Here is a 17,675-nt window from a genome sequence, read left to right as displayed (position 1 = left end):
AACTGTATAGTGCATCAAATTAGTTACTGCATGTAGCGACTTTGCATGCATTTATTCACAACTACGAAATCTTTGTGGCATGAGACGCTACATAGCCGAAAGTTACCTTAATGAGGTCCTTCAACCAGTGATTCTACCTTTTTTGACCTTTTCCAACGCACACGCACAATGCTCGTCCATAAGCTGATGCCATTTCAAGAGCTTGTTTTGAGGACACACATGCTATTCCTTGACCAGCCGCATCGATAGACCAATCCCCAACCGAAAATGTGTCAGATGCTATTGGACACGCCATCAATAATCCTATACCACTACATAAATGCAGGAACTGTGTGACAATATTTAAGCATGAATTGTCACAGTACACCATTAGGAACCTCTACAACTCCAAGCTGAGACGTCCAGAATGTTGCCATGTTACACATGCGTTACACACTACTTTTCTATGTGAAGCTCAATAAATATTGCCAATCATTTTTTGTTCCGTGTAACTTTTTTGTTGTATGTTCCATGTACAGTACCTCTCCCTTCTCGTTCCGGATCCTCCTGTTAAACTCTTTCCCGTCAATGCACAGGAAGTCCTCTCCAGGATGGATGATACCACACTTGATGGCGATGGCCCGCGCTGTGTTGATGTTGTCTCCAGTCACCATCCGCACTGTGATTCCGGCTCGCTGACACTTCCTGATCGCTTCAGGTACCTGCAGGAAACAACAGAGAAATTATCATACAATTGAGTTTAAAATCTGATCAGACTGTTTTTCCCCTGATCAGAATGCTTTAAGTTTACCCTCTTAAAATGATTAATTACTTATTAATTATTATGGTATAAGAGTGTAATAAGTGTATGATGTATAAATAAATACAGTATCTTACAAAAATGCATAGGAGTACTAATTTTTTTTGTTCTGCTCAGAATAGGCCTTCCCAGGGTCAACCAAAGGAGTTGAGTCCACATGTTCAGAGTAATATCCAGAGGTTGGCTTTAAAAGTTAGATGCATAAGCGCTGCCAGCATTGCTGCAGAGCTAGAAGAAGTGGGAGGTCAGCTTGCATTGCCCAGACCTTACGCTGCATGTACACTGCATCAACTCTGTCTAGAAGAAAGCCTCTTCTGAAGCTGACGCACAAGAAAGCCTGCAAACAAATCCCTGATTACATCCAACAATTTTGTGATGTCATCATGAAGGAATAAAAGCATGCTCAGATTCCAGTGGCAACCTGTGAAGCTCAACTAAACTCACAAATATCTAGTGGCCACATAAAATATTGACACTTTGGGCACAATTCGGACATTGTGAGGGGTTATCTTACTTTTGTGAGATACTGTATAATAAAATAAATGTATTCAGACACATGATCATGATCATAAATCATTCAAACACTGTTGTTGTCCCACATCCTCACATGCATGTGTGTACATTGGGATTTGTTGTGGATGGAGGTAAATACAGGCTAGAAGTAGGAGATTAGGGACAATTTCATGAAGCGTTATACTGGAGTTTTAGTTTATTCTCCAGCACCGGGGCTGGAGTAGCATTAGCATTAGCCGCTATGCACTATTTCCCCAGTGCTGCTAACCCCAGCTAGCACTGCTGGAGTAGCATAAGCATTACCCATTAACCATGCTTTCTATTTCCTGATTCAGAGGGGAGTATTATTGGCCTGTAGCCTGCTCTTAACCCCGGCTAGCACTGCTGGAGCAATAAGCCGCTAATGCTAATGAAATTCAGGAATCTAAGCTTGCTGTAAATAAATAAAAGCGCTTTGCTTGCCCAAATAAACAGTTTTCAGGAGAGACATCTGTGTAGATATACATCTAGCGCTTGTTTGACATTAAAAGCAAAGTCTTTTTTATTACAGTTTTTGTTTAGTTAGCTTAGCTTTACTTAACCTAGTTAGCTACCCCCCGCCACCACCCAGCGGCGAGACCTGCTGAATTAGAAGTTCCTTATAGTGTGCGAAAAATATGGTATATGCATTATTTTGCAAAGGGCTTTTTTAAAAAGGGGCACAAAACTAGTTATCATTAAATGAACACAGCAGGAGGGTTAATATACTAAAAGATATCGATCCATTACAATCTGAATAGTTTGAACTGAATATTGATCGTTCAGGTCCGATTGGGCAGCTCTCAAGCCCTAATTTAGTGATTAATGCCTCTCTCTCTGTCTTTCTCTCTCTCTACTTTGTAAGCGAAAGGTCAGCACGAGATCCTCCACAAACCGCAGGCCCACGCATGCTCTCGCCTGCTCTCGCGGGTCAGAGGAGACAGAGCTGTGATAAACGAGTACACCACCGCAGTGCAGAAATACAGAAAAATAGAAATACAGAACACAACATGACCTTTATATCCTTACTTTACTTTGAAGGGGACATATTTTACCTGTTTTCACACAAGTAACAACAGAATAGGTCTATCAGCTACACAATATGTTTATGAAGTTTTTTGCACAAAATCACTCTCACATAAAGAGATCTCACCAGCTCACCAGCTCACTTTTTTGCAAATAAGCTGTTGCTGGTCTCACCATGTATATGCTGAGAGTTTACCACATGTTCATTTTACAGATCCCTCCGTCGGACGAAGTCTGCTGGCTAATCCTGCTGTGTACTGTCTGATATTCTCAGACAGTACAAAAGGCGATGGGCGAAGGTTTTAAAGGCGATGGGTGGTGGGTGGTTCTATGCACATTTTCTTATTGCACATTGTCCTAACTTAGACAACATTCTGTATATCAACTGACTTTCTAAAAAGGGTAGCTGAGTTGAAAGAACTAGATTTAACCATCCAATAACCCAACATCCACCCAAACATCTATATGCCTGCTCTGACCATTGTATGGAGGAGAAACCAACACTAAAACATCCACAGAATGGTAAGAGCAGACGTATGAAAGTTTGGGAAGAAATACAGTATTAAATTAAGCTCCTTCATCCATTTATACAAAAAAACATATATCTATAATTTAAAGCAATGAGTGAAAATACATACATACGGCTGTACAGTATATGTGGTATGGAATATCCTTTCACTTGAGTACAGCACTGGAGAAGCTGCCACAAGTCGCCGCAAAAACACCACAGTTTAATGATTGACATGTTTTATGATTTGCTGTGACTGTTTGTACACTGTGAAAACGGTTTGTCAAATCTAGCTAAGAAAGAAAACGAAGAAAACAACAAATTCCCATCAATTCAAATCTCAGAAATACTTTAAATCAACATCTGCTCTGTTCTAGTCTTATGCATTATTAATGATTGCAAGTAAAAACCTTATCTGCATCCAAACCTGTGTTAATCACTAATCACTATTCCCAAATATACTGTATACGAAGAACAAGATCAATATGAGGCACTGTTATATAGAACACTATTAGGGAATTTTGGTCTTTCTTGAGGAGCTGTGTGCAAGTCTTCAAATCAAACAACGCTATGGAGTACTCTATAGAATTCCATAGTATTCCATATTCATGTATCTCTATTACTACTCCTCCTCTCCTACCCCTGAAGGTGCAGCAATAAAGATAAGTAGAGAAGCAGGAGGGATGGAGAGATAAAGCATTTCTAATTGGGGAAATGGGACACCTGATGCCTTTTAATAGGATGTTGACTACTGATGAACTGATAAGCCAATCACAGTGCTCGCTTTAATCTCACCCTTAAACCTCTCAGCCAATCACGTCTGCTTCAAACGCCCATCATTTTAATTGTGTCAATTATGGATGTTTAAACTACAGCACACTGCAAAAAAAAATTCCACATTTCCATTTCCACAAGTATACAAATAATTGCCAATCAAATTAAAACTGAAGCAAACAGGTTGTACACTATATATCACATTGCATTGTGGGATCTTTATAGTGCGCTGGACATTTGTCACTACCTTTTTCAGACACCTCTATGAGATCTATGAATCCCAAAGTAGGGCACTACATAGTAAATGGGGCACAGTATTGGACACAGCTCTTGCATCTAAAAGATTTTTACAGAAAAATGAAAAGAAAAAAAATATATAATAATTTCACTGACAAGAAGAAAGATGTAAAAAAATATATATTTTATGGCCAGTAATTTTAGAGCATTGCAATTGTTCCTTTTATCATGAAATTCTAAAACAATATAAAGAACAACAGCCTAATTCACATAAGGACTAAAAAATAAAAAATGCAAATACAAGGTTTTGTCATTTATTTTGTAAAATTTTTATATGACAAATGACTTGACAAAATATAGAACCACTTTTGTACCTGATGACTAGGCTTAAACTGCTCATATATAACTGACTTTTATAAAAAAAATGATGTTTTTATCATATCAAAATACAGTACAGGCCAAAAGTTTGGAAACACCCTTTCATTCAATGTGTTTTCTTTATTTTCATGACTATTTAACTATGAATGAACGCGTGGAGTTTTATGTACTTAACAAAAAATGACCCGGCCTCCACAGTCACCAGACCTGAACCCAATCCAGATGGTTTGGGGTGAGCTGGTCTGCAGAGTGAAGGCAAAGGGGCCAAAAAGTGCTGAACACCTCTGGGAACTCCTTCAAGACTGTTGGAAAACCATTTCAGGTGACTCTACCTCTTGAAGTTCATTGAGAGAATGATGCAAAGAGTGTGCAAAGCAGTAATCAGAGCAAAGGGTGGCTATTTTGAAGAAACTAGATAATATATATTACTTTTGACCTGTACTGTAGATTTTCTTATTCTTTTGTCAATGTTCTTTTTAATACTTCCATTTTGGAGCATTTCTATTGGACCGTTTATCATGAAATTCTGATACAGTACAAAAAACAGCCTGTTCAAAGACAGCAAAAATGTAGATACAGTAGTACTTCTGCATTTAACAATTAAAACAGAATACAGAACCACTTCTGTAACTGATGACTAGGCTGAATCTGCACATATTAAATTGCACTGTACTTTATATTATCATGTAAAGAAAGATTTTCTATGTTTTCTTTTTTTTTGCATTTCTATTGGTCCATTCACAATGAAAATCAAATACAATATAAAGAGCAACAGCTTAATTCACATTCTGTCAAAAAGCCAAAAACTGTAAATTTGGACATACAAAGTTTTTTTGCAGGACAGTGACAATACAAGGATTTTTTAGTGCATCATAGCTGGATTATATTTTTACCATTTGTGTACGTGATTTATGTAATATCGGAGAAAACAGCGGGAACGTGAGGTCATTTTCCTCCGGTCGTCTCTGATTAGCATGGAAAAGGAGCAGGAATGAAAGTGGGGAGCGGTCTAGACGTCTAAACGGGACCTGAGATGCTATCATGTTGGGCAGACGTCAAGTCGTTTGGGGGGCTTTGGAAACAGCAGTCGAGTTCCACTTAACTCATTGAGGACAGACTGGAGAGGAAGAGCTGCATTAATAATGGAGCATGGCAGAGGAAGGTGACTGGTAACGTTAGACCATTAACTCAAATGGATTTGTTTACGGATTCTCAGGTGTCTGCTGATTTATTAGCCAGCGGGGCGAGATGAGCCTGGAGCCAGGAAGCAATATATCTGACGGGAGTTTTGCGATATTAGCTGTAACTCAAGCAAGAGGTTTAAAAGGTGAGAAGGAGAGAAGCTGTTTAAAATGATGTTCAGATTAAGATTAAGAATTACAGTGCCGTTTTTTTACTTTCACGTGAAATGTGATTCTCTTTAGAATTTCATGATGAATGTACCTATAGAAATTCTCCAAAAATATCTGAAACAAAACAATTATTATTTTTTTTTTTAAATAATATAAAATAAATCAAACATTTTTGGACCTTCAGTGAAAGTTTTAATAGGTTGATATTTTAAAGATATACGTTTTTTTGTTTGACAGATTTTTTCATTACTACATTTTAAGGCAGATTTTATTTTGGCTACGTTAACACAGCAGGTAAAAGTGGCCCAAATCTGATGCTTATAATAGGCTGTTTATGCTTTATATTTTAAATGTAACCCATATCTGACATCTGTCTGAACAGTTTGTGCTGTGTAACTGATGTGAGCTCACTGAAAAAAAGTCTCATATTGTGATGAATCGGCTTTGGCAGTGATAGCTGTGATGGCTTTACATGCTTTGAAGACTGCACTGTTAAAAGCCTAAATATCCAGTAAATGGCTCATTTAAACACAAATTAAAATGACTAAGGTCGTGTTAGTAGTCCATCAGCATTACTAACCGTTACATACATCTTTCTCTATGCTGCAGTTTAAAAATGTCATATGTTAGGAAAGCCTAAGCTAGATTAGCTTTAGCAGAGTATTCATTTTGAGTTCAGCTTGTGGTTATGATTTCTACACAGCGCTGATTGGCTACTGCTTATTTTACGTAAAACTACCACTCACAGAATCCTCTGTGTGAAGCTGTCCTCTGTCCCCATAGAGGGAGGGGGAAGCAAAGCCAAAAATGCTTTGCCTTGCTGCAGTGTAAATGTACCGTTAGCCATAAAAACATTTTGGGAAACGCACTACAGATCTCAGTCAATTTGACTTAGTAATGGAACGCCCATGTGGATCCTGCACAGATGGGTTAACCCAAAAGATCCCATGGTGAGGTATGTGTGTCACAGACCCTTTAAAAGAGTTCCTTACAGCACTTTGTCCTTTACTTTAACTAATAAAGTTCCACACACTGATCATCCTGAGAGCATTGTTACATGACACTGTATGAATTTATTTCATTCATCTGACAGAGTGTAGGTGTGCTAGAGATAAAATGAACTTCTTTTTAAAACTGTGTTTAGCTTCTATAACTCTGTTATCTCTAGACATTTAACCATTCAAATGCTTTATTAATATATAATTGAAAAGTTTTTGATTATTTTTCTTTTTTTCTTTTTTTATTTCCAGAACTAAATGCTAAAATGCAGCTTATGAAACTGTTGTGTCGTATATGTTACATCAGGATTTTAACCTTTAAATATTTACAGTAGTTGCATGCCCACAGTAAGAAAAAAAAACATTAATAAGATGCACACTGAATTTATTCGATTAATTTTTTTAATTTGGCATCAGTATTCAGAAATGGGTCTGAGCTCTTCTGAGTTTAAAGGGGGAGTCCCTATAAAAAGTTCCATCACACACTTGTCCAACAACAGTAATGTGAGAAGGGTTTTCTTGCCATGTCCTTCTAAATGCATTTATTATGGTGATTATACTGGTATTTATACTGGATGGTATAAAAATGTAATAAAGAAAGTTTCAGCAGGTATTTTACTCTGGTCTAACGTTCTGCATTGCTCGTTCTAGCACTGTATCTATTGTGCTTCAGTGCTGACGTTGCTTCTTCTGAGAATTCTTCAGCAAACCGACAATTACAGAGTCTGACCCAGGAGACGCGCAGAGAGGAAGAGCAGGAGATAAAAGCTAGTGTCTGAATAATGCAGTGGAGGAGCACAGAAAGTACTGACGCTGAGAGTTGTGGCATTAAACAGTGTGCTCCATGCAGTATAACTTCTTATTCTGTTTCTCCCGTTAATTCATTATGCCTATACACTGTGCTTTAAAGTGTGACAGAACTGTGATTACTACACCAATCTGTCAGAACATTAAAACCAACTGCATAAATTGTATAAATCCCCTTTGTGCTGCCAAAACAAGCATAGAACCTTTAAGACACACACTCCACAAGATATGTGAAAATGAGTTCTGTAAGTTCATGCACCTGGAGTAATGTTACAGCAGATCCTTTAACAATGAACTCAGATAAATCAGACTGGTGGTTAATATCCTATTTTGACCAAATAAACTATACCAATATGATATACAGCTCTGGAAAAAAATAAGACACCACTTCAGTTTCTGAATTAGTTTTAAATCAGTCAAAATCCTTATTTGGTGGAATAACCCTGTTTTTTTAATCACAGTTTCCATGCATCCTAGCATGTTTTCCTCCACCAGTTTTACACACTGCTTTTGAATAACTTTATGCCACTCCTGCTGTAAAAATTCAAGCAGTTCAGCTTGGTTTGATGGCTTGTGATCATCCATCTTCCTCTTTATTATGTTCCAGAAGGTTTTAATTTTGTAAAATCAAGGAAACTCAACATTTTTGAGTCTCTTATTTAGAGCTGTATATTGTTTAAGAATAATACACAAAACAAACACTTTTGGGCAAATTAGAACTTTTATGCCAATTATCAAAATGCTGTAATTAGCAAAATGCTGCATTTAGCAAATGACTGTAAAACAGCTTAGGTGCTTCAAACTATGACAAATAAAGTAATGTCAGAATACAGTAATGCTTTTCATCATTCACTATTGAGATTTTTTTCTTTAATGTAGAAACACTGACTTGTGGTCAACATTTAGTTATTACTCTTTTTGCCATAATTATAACTGTAATTAACTGCAATTATGTAATTATTTTGACATCAAATGTTCAAAAGAGAGCTGTCTTATTATTATTTAGACAAACCTGCACTAAAAACACTTTGATTAATAAAATATACCCAAAGTATTGGGACACACTAGGGTTATGATATGCAAACCACTGGTGAACCTCCTCCCAATAGTCCCAATTGAGCAGTCTACATTTACCTATGTCTGTAACACGCGTAACTATAAAATAACATTTGCTAAAAGCCTTCTCCAGAAACATTTGAACAACAGAATACTCCTCACCTCTGGTCTGACCGGATCTTCAATTCCGACCACGCAGATCGCCGTCAGATCAGACACAATGTTGTTCTCGTCCTCCCACTGAGGCTCGGGGTTTCCGGGGAAGTCACGGTACGCCACACAAATGGTCCTGAGTCCATCGCAGGCCATCGGTTCAATCACCTTCTTCACCATCTCATCTCGGTCCCGCGGCCGGAAAACCCGTGGCTCTCCCACTTCATTCAGGATACGAGAACACCTGCAGCAACATCACTAGAGTCAGTACTATCAGAAACAACGTCTCAAATACCCCTTTCACAAAATGTCACAGCATTACAATCTCTCTACTGTACAGCATCCAGGAGCCAAGAATCTTAAGATTGGTCAAGACTGAGACTGGTAGTCCAGGACCAAGACTGAGACTGGTAGTCCAGGACCAAGGCTGAGACTGGTAGTCCAGAACCAAGACTGAGACTGGTAGTCCAGGAGCAAGACTGAGACTAGTAGTACAGGATTAATTCTGAGACTGGTAGTCTAGGACCAAGACTGAGATTAGTAGTCCAGGACCAAATCTGAGACTGGTAGTCCAGGACCAAGACTGAGACTGCTAGTCTAGGACCAAGACTGAGATTGGTAGTCCAGGACCAAATCTGAGACTGGTAGTCCAGGACCAAGACTGAGACTAGTAGTTCAGAACCAAGAGTGAGACTGCTAGTCTAGGACCAAGTCTGAGATTGGTAGTCCAGGACCAAGACTGAGATTGGTAGTCCAGGACCAAGACTGAGATTAGTAGTCCGGAACCAAGATTGAGACTAGTAGTCCAGGACCAAGAGTGAGACTGATAGTCCAGGACCAATATTGAGACTGGTAGTCTAGGACCAAGACTGAGATTGGCCAAAACTAAGACTGCTAGTCTGGGACCAACACTGAGACTGCTAGTCCATGACCAAGCCTATAATTGGTGGTCCAGGACCAAGACTGTGATCGATCAATATTGAAATTGGTCAAAACTGAGACTAGTAATCTGGGACCAAGACTGAGACTGGTATTCCATGACAAAGACTGAGATTAGAAGTCCAAGATTAAGATTGGTCAAGACTAAGACTGGCAGGCCAGGACCAAAACTGAGACTGGTAGCCCAGGACCTAAACTGAGACTGGTAGTCCAGGACCAAGACTGAGACTGGTCAATACTGAGATTGGTTAAGACTGAGAGTGGTAGTACAGGACCAAGACTAAGACTGGTAGTCCAGGACCAAGATTGAGATTGGTCAAGACTGATACTGGTAGTTCAGGGCCAAGACTGATACTGGTAGTCCAGGATCAAGACTGAAACAGTTAGTCCAGCCCAAGGTTGAGTATGGTAGTCCAGGACCTAGGCTGAGTAGTCAATATTGAGATTGGTCAAGACTGAGACTGTCAGTCTAGGACCAATATTGATACTGGTAGTCCAGGACCAAGACTGTGATTGGTCAATACTGAATTTGGTTAGGCCGCAACTGGTAGTCCAAGACCAAGACTACAACTGGTCTTCCATGACTGAGGTTGACAATCCAAGACCAACATTGAGATTGGTATTGTATGACCGTGATTTAAATAGGTAATCCAAGACCAATACTAACACTGAAGTCAATGACAAAACTAAGATTAGCAGCAGACCGAGATTGAAATCTGTATTCTTTGACCATGATTGAGACCGGTTATCCAGGAACAAGTTTACAATTGTTGACAAAGGATCAAAACTTAGATAGGTGAAGAAGGACCTAGTCTGAGATTGGTAGTCCAACATTATGATTGGTAGCCAGAACCAACATTGTAATTTGTCATCCAGGACCAATACTCAAATTGGTAATCAAGGACCAAGTTTCAGAGTAGTCATTTAGCACCAAAATTGAGAAAGATAATCCCAGGACCTACAATGAGATTGGAAGACCAAGATTAAGACTGGTAGTCCAGGACCAAATTTAGAATGGTAGTCTAGGACACAACTAAAATTGGTAGTACAGGACCAAGGCTAACATTTGTAGTCTAGTCCAATATTGAGGCTGGTAGTCCAGAAATTAGATTAGTATGGTTAAAACAGCACTGAGATTAGTAGTCCAGAACCATAATTAAGACTGGTAGTCCAGGATTGAGACTGGGACTCCAGGATTAAGATTAAGATAGGACATTCAGGACCAAGACTGGGATTGGTAATCAAGGACAAAGATCAGATAGTATTGAACTTAGATTGTAATTGGTAGTCTGTAACAAATACTGAGATTGCTGTTCCATGGCCAAGACTGAGATTACTAGTGCAGAACTGAGGTTAAGATTGGTAGACTAGGTCATAGACTGAAACCTGCACTGCTGGACCAAAAAAAAAAAAAAAATTAAACAACATAAAGGCACTTACTTCTTGAGGACAATCTCAGAGGCTCCTTTGCTGTACATCCTGAAGCTGCCATCTGGAAGTTTGGTTACAGTGCTCATGGACTTCCTGACAGAGTTGAAGGTGTAGACCTTGTAAAGCTTCTCCTCTGGGATCTGGTTCCGGATGGGCTGGTAGTCTCGCTTCAGGTCTATAACCAGTCCTAATAGGCCACATTCTGTTTTGTTGCCCACCTGCTTGGGGAGACCACCCTCCTTATCTGGAGGCTAAAAAAAAAACACAAAGCACAGAATAACAAAAATCAGACCCAAAAAACACAAAGTACAGACAAGCCAATCAGAACAGAGATCAGCAAAGAAAAACAGTTTTAAACACATTAACAAAAATGCTTGTTTATTTTTAAGGATATTAAGAGGGTTTCAAGATATTGAAGACCAACTTTTTTATTTGTTGAGTCTCAATCGTGTCAAAAATTTTTAGTGTTTGAGTCAAGACCAAGATGTTTAGTTGTAGAGTGTCAGTCCAAACAAAAACGCTTAGTTGAGTCTGAGTCAATACCGAAATATTATTGAGTATGAGTCAGCAGCAAGATTTTTTGTTAAGTCAAAGTCAATATTTTTTTATTGTTGAGTCTCAGTCAAAATCAAAATTTGTAGCTGTCAAATCTGCGTTAAGACCAATATTTTTAGCTCAAGATTTGTAATTAACTGTACATTCATTATACATAGACGAAACTAGTCAATAAAACCATTTCCAAGTCCCCCTCACCTGAAGACCAAAGCAAATCAAAATCTTAATAAAACTGAAATTGAGACAAGACCAAGTCCTCTCGTTTATAGTCCTAAGACCAGTCTAAAGACCTGAATCTGAGTACTAAAACACTATGGGTGGTACATGCTTAAAAAAACAAACAAATGTTGGATAAAATCAATTCTGAAATGAAAAGTTGGCCAAAATTAAATGCAAATATTTGATGGCAGTTGTTTCTCTGATATTAGGTTTACAATTGATTTTCTTTTTCCAGTGGGTGATAGTTGATTTGAGTACATTTTTATTTCAGTGCATTGAAATGAAATTGTATTTACTCATATCGTCTTTTCTTGTTTTAAAATTTTCAAATTGAAAAATTTGGTAAGGAGGCAAAAACTTGTTCACACCCCTGCTTAATATCTGACCATCCTTGAGTGCACCGCTTTGAACACCCGATCTGATGCGGGTTTTGGGGCACCCTGAGGAGATCGGTTGGCATGCGAAGTCCGGCCGAACGGCTGTCCTCTCCCCGGTCAGCCCACTCTCCTGCGAGCCTTGGCATATGGCAGAGCGAGAGCTGGCAGACTCACTTCCTCTTTCCAGCGCCGCTCGACACGGGGCTGCCACCCTCTACTCCACAGTAGCTGCAGGGCACCGCGTCACTCGCCGCCTTCCGTGCCCCCAGTAAGGTCATTGTGATGGCACCTCTTTGATTTCACCCCTTTATCCATACTCAAAGTGACAGGTCCGGGTTCAGACAACGAGGCGGTGAGGAACGGGGGGTTAGAGGCATCTTGTGGGTCTTGGCGAACACCTCAGGCCACATGGTGCTGCTGCAGCCGGACTAGCGGCTTCGCCCAAAAACCGGGACAGGTTTTGGACGAAGTCATGGGGCGATATTTAATATTTACGTAGAGGATAGAGCTCCTGGTAACACTTCCTTTAAATCACTGTTATAATGCAACATATGGCATACATAATACCTCATAACGTTAGTCATAACTAACATCTTTAGTTGCCAAGCCTAAGACGAAGACATTTAGTTGCTGAGTCGGAGTCAAAACCAAACTTGTAGTTGTTGAGTCTGAGTAAAAATTTAAACTTTTATTTGTTAAGTATTGGTCCAGACCAAACGTTTAATTGCTGAGTCTAAATCAAAACCAAACATTAAGTTGTTGATTCTGAGTAAAAATTTAAACTTTTATTAGTTAAATCTGAGTCAAGACCAAACGTTTAGTTGCTAAGTCTGAGTCAAAAGCCAAACTTTTAGTAGTTGAGTCTGAGTTAAAACCAAACTTTTAGTTGATAAATCTGAGTCAGCGACAAGGCTTTTAGTTGGCAAGTCAAGACCAAAGTTTAGTTGTTGAGTCTGAGTAAAAACAAAGACTTTTAGTTGCTGAGACTAAGTCAAGATAAAAAAATGTAGTTGTTAAGTCTGAGTCAAAAGCAAAACTTTTGGTTGTCGAATCTGAGTTAAAACCAAGACATATAGTTGTTGAGTCTGAGTCAAGATATCAATAAAGATGTTCATCCTGTATTGAGGTCTGCTGTAACTGGATGGACAAATGCATAATAAAAAGTGTTTAAGCTGGAAAATGCAATTTCTGTGTAATTTGAAGTTATGAGATGCCAAAAGGTACAGTATTCTATTAATGACCCTCATACCAAACAAATATGACATTTATTTATAATTGGGCTATTCCTAGCACTCATTCCAATCATTACACTCCATTAGCTTAAGAGCAGATCTTTAAGTCCACCAAAGATTGTTTAATCAGTGGCAATTTCAGTGTGGGTACAGTCAACTGGACAACAACCAATGCTCAGCCAGTACCAGCAGCAGGGATGGTCAGCGATGTTCTTTGGGTACGCACCACATTCTGACCCAGAGTGAGCAGTTCCACTCAGTAGAGTTAATTCATGCTGCAGTGAAGCCATGCTGTGCTGGCAGCCAGTGGGCAGCTGTTTGAGGGTTGGGTGAACAGGGTGAACAGAATCCAGTTGACAGAAGCTCAGCAGGCCCGGGGAGTCACCAATTAACTAAAGAAAAGAAAGCTGATCTGTCGCTGACCCCTCGCGTGACCTCACTTCAGGTAATTATACAGTGGTTCGAGTGACTGTAGAAAGCACGTGCTGCTCTTATTATAATGAGCATCCAAGGATGGCCTCTATGACACTCTTCTCGAACATAAATTCTTCATAGGTTTTAACCATGAATTTCCTGACCAGGCTTTCTGACCAGGTTATGTAATGAAGGAAAAAAGGAAAGTCTGCACTTCCATTTTATTTAATTTGGTACAATGTCAAGATACTACTAATCATTAAAAATGCAATTAAAATACTTGAAATAAGACTGTTTAAATAATCTATTTTTTCTTTATTTTATTTTCTATTGAAATTTTTAATGTTTCAAAAGGACTTTTTGATGCCGTTTACATGTCGTTCATATGAAATAGATGTATGACAACATGCAGTTTTTGTTAAACCACATTTAATATTCAATGTGCAACTGGAACGTATCGTGTGGTGATCTTAAGGTTCTTGCAATTTTAGTGGGTATGAAGTATTGTTGTTTTCTTTGCGAGTGGGACAGTCGAGCAAGAGATTCGCATTACATCAGAAATGACTGGCCTCCCTGCATTTGATGTTTCCACACATTGAGCCCCATTGCCAATCCATTCTCAATTCACAATATTTTGGGAATTGTGAGAAAATCTGAGCCCCAGAGGAAGCTCATGCAGGCACTGGAAAAACATAGGAACTCCACTCAGGTAGGGACTTGAACCAGAGAACCCAGTGTTGAGAGCCAAACATCCTAACCTTCAAGCATCTGTATCTTTTAAATATAAATTAAAATGTAAAGTTTAAAGATGTTATATATACCTTTTGGTGCTACACAGAACCATTCATAATTATTGTTTAGGTTGCCATATTCAAAAGGTTTAGCATTGTATGAAACAACACTTTAAGTACTGCATGTTCTTCTAGTTGTCAAGGTTCTCTACACAGAAACTGTGCAAGATTTGGTTTGTTACAGGAAGGAAATGCATGCAGCTAAAAGTCCAGTTATTTACCAACAACAAGCAGTCGCTGACCTACAGAACTGTCCTTTCTAAAGCACTAAAACAGGGTTTCCGAGTACGAACACCGGACCTGGGATTAAAGATGCATGGGGTTCAGTCCAAGTGACATCAGTGTTTGAGGCCTGCAGGTCTGACAGAACAGGTGGTTGGGGCAACTCGAGAGCAGCTTTGCAGGAAGTGGGCGTACAGCTCAGACTACAGCCGGGCGTATCAGTGTACATGGAAGCAGCGTCTCCAGCCTTCAGTCGGGATCTGATTTCACAAATCTAACAAACCTTCTACTGCTAAGTCCAAAGCTACAGTACTAACACACTGCAATAGCCTACTGACACTTGCAAACAATGGAAATCTAAATCAAAATATTACTAGCCCATATATTGACCATTTTAAATGGCGATACTATCACTGTCATGCAAAATCTCAAATAAATGAACATCTTTAAAGGAAAAGAAAAAAAAAATAATGGAAGGTTTCATTCCAAGTAATTTTGGAGCATTTCTATTGGTTTATTAATCATTCTAAAAAGAAAATCTGGCAGATCCATGTCAAAAAGTGAAAAAAAGCAACAATAAAGAACCAATTAAACCAATTAAATCAAGCTATAATTCACAAATGTTCTTCATAGATGTGTTTTTTTTAACTTATTTTAATGCTTTAAGTTATTAAAAAAAAGCTAATCTCTCTTCACAAATCAACTTAATAATTTCAAGTATTTTTTTCTGTCTTTTTTGTGAATACAGCTCCTGATCTTGGCTTAGTGCACTAAGGATAGAAGTGACAATGGCCATACAGATCTTAGAAGCTGACTCACTAAAACCCACCAACTGTGGGTTTACTCATTTTAACAACTATTTTTAGAGTTTTATTTTTTATTTTAACAGTTGTCTTTAATGTTTAGGTATTAAAATACAAGATTCATGTTGTTACGCACACTGGAGTCTAAAGCAGTGATGACGAATCACACTTCCCCATTTGGTAACATGATAGATGAGTCTGGGTTTGCCTGTTGCCAGGAGAACGGTACTAGTCTGACTCCATTTTACCAAGTTTTTCAGAAAGTGAGCTCAGTCCCTTAGTTCTAGTGAAAGAAACTCAATGCTTCCGCATATCAAGAGATATAAGAAACACATTTCACACTATTCAAACTGTTCGATGCTCTTGCAGGAACAGTTTGGGGACAGCCCCTTCCTGTTCCAACCTGACTGCTCGCTAGTGCATGAAACAAGGCCCATAAAGACATGGATAAGCGAGTTTGGTGTGGAAGAACTTGTCTGAGCTCAAACCTAATTCAACTTTTGGGATGAATACGGGCAGAGATAGCGAGCCAGAACTTCTTGTCCAACATCAGTGTCTGACCTCACAAATGTGCCTTTTGAAGAATGGTCAAAAATTGCCATTAACACACTCCTAAACCTTGTAAAAATATTCCAAAGTTCCCAGCTGAAGCTGTTATAGCTGCAAAGGTGGGTAGACATCATATAAAACCTTCCAGCTTAAGAATGGGATGTCACTCAAGTTCATCAGAATATTTCAAAAAGTAGGTAAGGTACTGAACAACTTACATGTCTACATTACAGGTCTCCAGGCTACTGGATTGCAGTAGAAGTGGAAGTGGTTCTGTAGCCACACTGACTAAGTATTTCTGCTCTTCTGGACGACAGATTGGTCTCAGGCTGCAGCAGTGGTGGGTAGAGGCGGAGACTGCAGAAAGTTTATAATAAGAACCCTGGCTGGCAGGTGGGTGAAGAGCAGGGCACACACTGATTACATAACGCAGCATTAAAGCGTTACAGCGGGGGAACTGTGCAGGCTTCGGGAAGCTCTCCAAGGATGGCATAAAGAGGCTTCTGCTGACTTCGCACGGAATTAAGCAGACAATTGAAATGATATAGATATCACACTCTTCCTTTGTGCGCTTATCAAAGCGTTCCCGGCACAGTCTCGGGGGAGGAGTTACGCAAGCAGTGGTGCCAGCCTGCTGAGAGGGAGACTCCCGAGCATCTACTTCCTGTTAAACTAGATCTGCAGAATCTGTAGATTCCAGACGGAGAGTGTTTCTCGAGGGAGTTCACTATAGAACCCTAAAGAAAAAATATACATTGACGATTTCCTATAAAGCTTTAAAGCCAGTGGCAGTGTCGAATGAAGACTGCACCACATTAAGCTGAGTGTACTGTAATTCCTGAGACGAGTCAAGTAGTGATGTGGGACGAGGCCCATAACTAGCATGCTAATGCCACTGTACCAATGTGGGCCATACTACTGCATGCACATTAGTGATGTTGGGACACTGGTATCGATGTGGGATGATGCCTGTAGCTGACAAATTAACATCTAGGGGATGAGGCTAATAGCTAGCCTGCTAACATCATGGTAGCAGTGTATGATGAAACCGCTGTAGCAATTTTGGAAGGCTGGTATCATTGTGGAGCATGAAATTAATGTGATGCTGTTTGACTGGTACCAATGTGGCTTGAAGCTCATAGCTAGTAGGCTATTGCCTTGGTAGCAATATTGGAAGGCTGGTATCATTGTGGGATGTGGTCTGTGGCTGGCAGGCTAATGTAATGGTGGCAATGTGGGATAAGGCCCCCAGCTAGCATGCTAATGCTACAGAAGCAATGTTGGGAGGCTGATATTAATGTGGTTTGAGGCCTGTAGGTATAATGCTAACACAATGGTAGCAATGTAGGACATACAGTACTACAGTAGCGATGTTGGCTGGAGGCTGGTGTTGATGTGGGCTAAGGCCTGTAACTATTGCATGCTAAGGCATCTGCTAGTGTGCTAATACCACAGTAGCAATGTGAGATAAGTCCTGTAGATGTGATGTTAATGCCATGGTTGCGATGTTGGGAGGCCGGTGTC

At 39.4% G+C, this 17,675-nt stretch overlaps 1 protein-coding gene across 13 annotated transcripts in view; it reads right to left on the bottom strand.

The window, feature by feature from the left end:
• atp2b2 (ATPase plasma membrane Ca2+ transporting 2) overlaps window positions 1-17,675 on the bottom strand; it is a 217,933-nt gene that overhangs the window by 27,429 nt on the left and 172,829 nt on the right. For all 13 annotated transcript variants that reach the window (XM_022682415.2, XM_049471421.1, XM_022682416.2 and 10 more), the window contains 3 exons: window positions 10,999-11,240; window positions 8,629-8,863; window positions 522-701 (listed from right to left, as the gene is read on the bottom strand). In XM_022682415.2, coding sequence (XP_022538136.2) covers window positions 522-701; window positions 8,629-8,863; window positions 10,999-11,240 — 657 coding nt within the window. The remainder of the gene's footprint in view (window positions 1-521; window positions 702-8,628; window positions 8,864-10,998; window positions 11,241-17,675) is intronic.

Source organism: Astyanax mexicanus, chromosome 24 (genome assembly GCF_023375975.1).
Source record: "Astyanax mexicanus isolate ESR-SI-001 chromosome 24, AstMex3_surface, whole genome shotgun sequence".
Lineage (NCBI taxonomy): Eukaryota > Metazoa > Chordata > Actinopteri > Characiformes > Acestrorhamphidae > Astyanax > Astyanax mexicanus.
The sequence above is the reverse complement of the archived record's forward strand: the minus strand, read 5'-3'. Positions and strand labels throughout refer to the sequence as shown.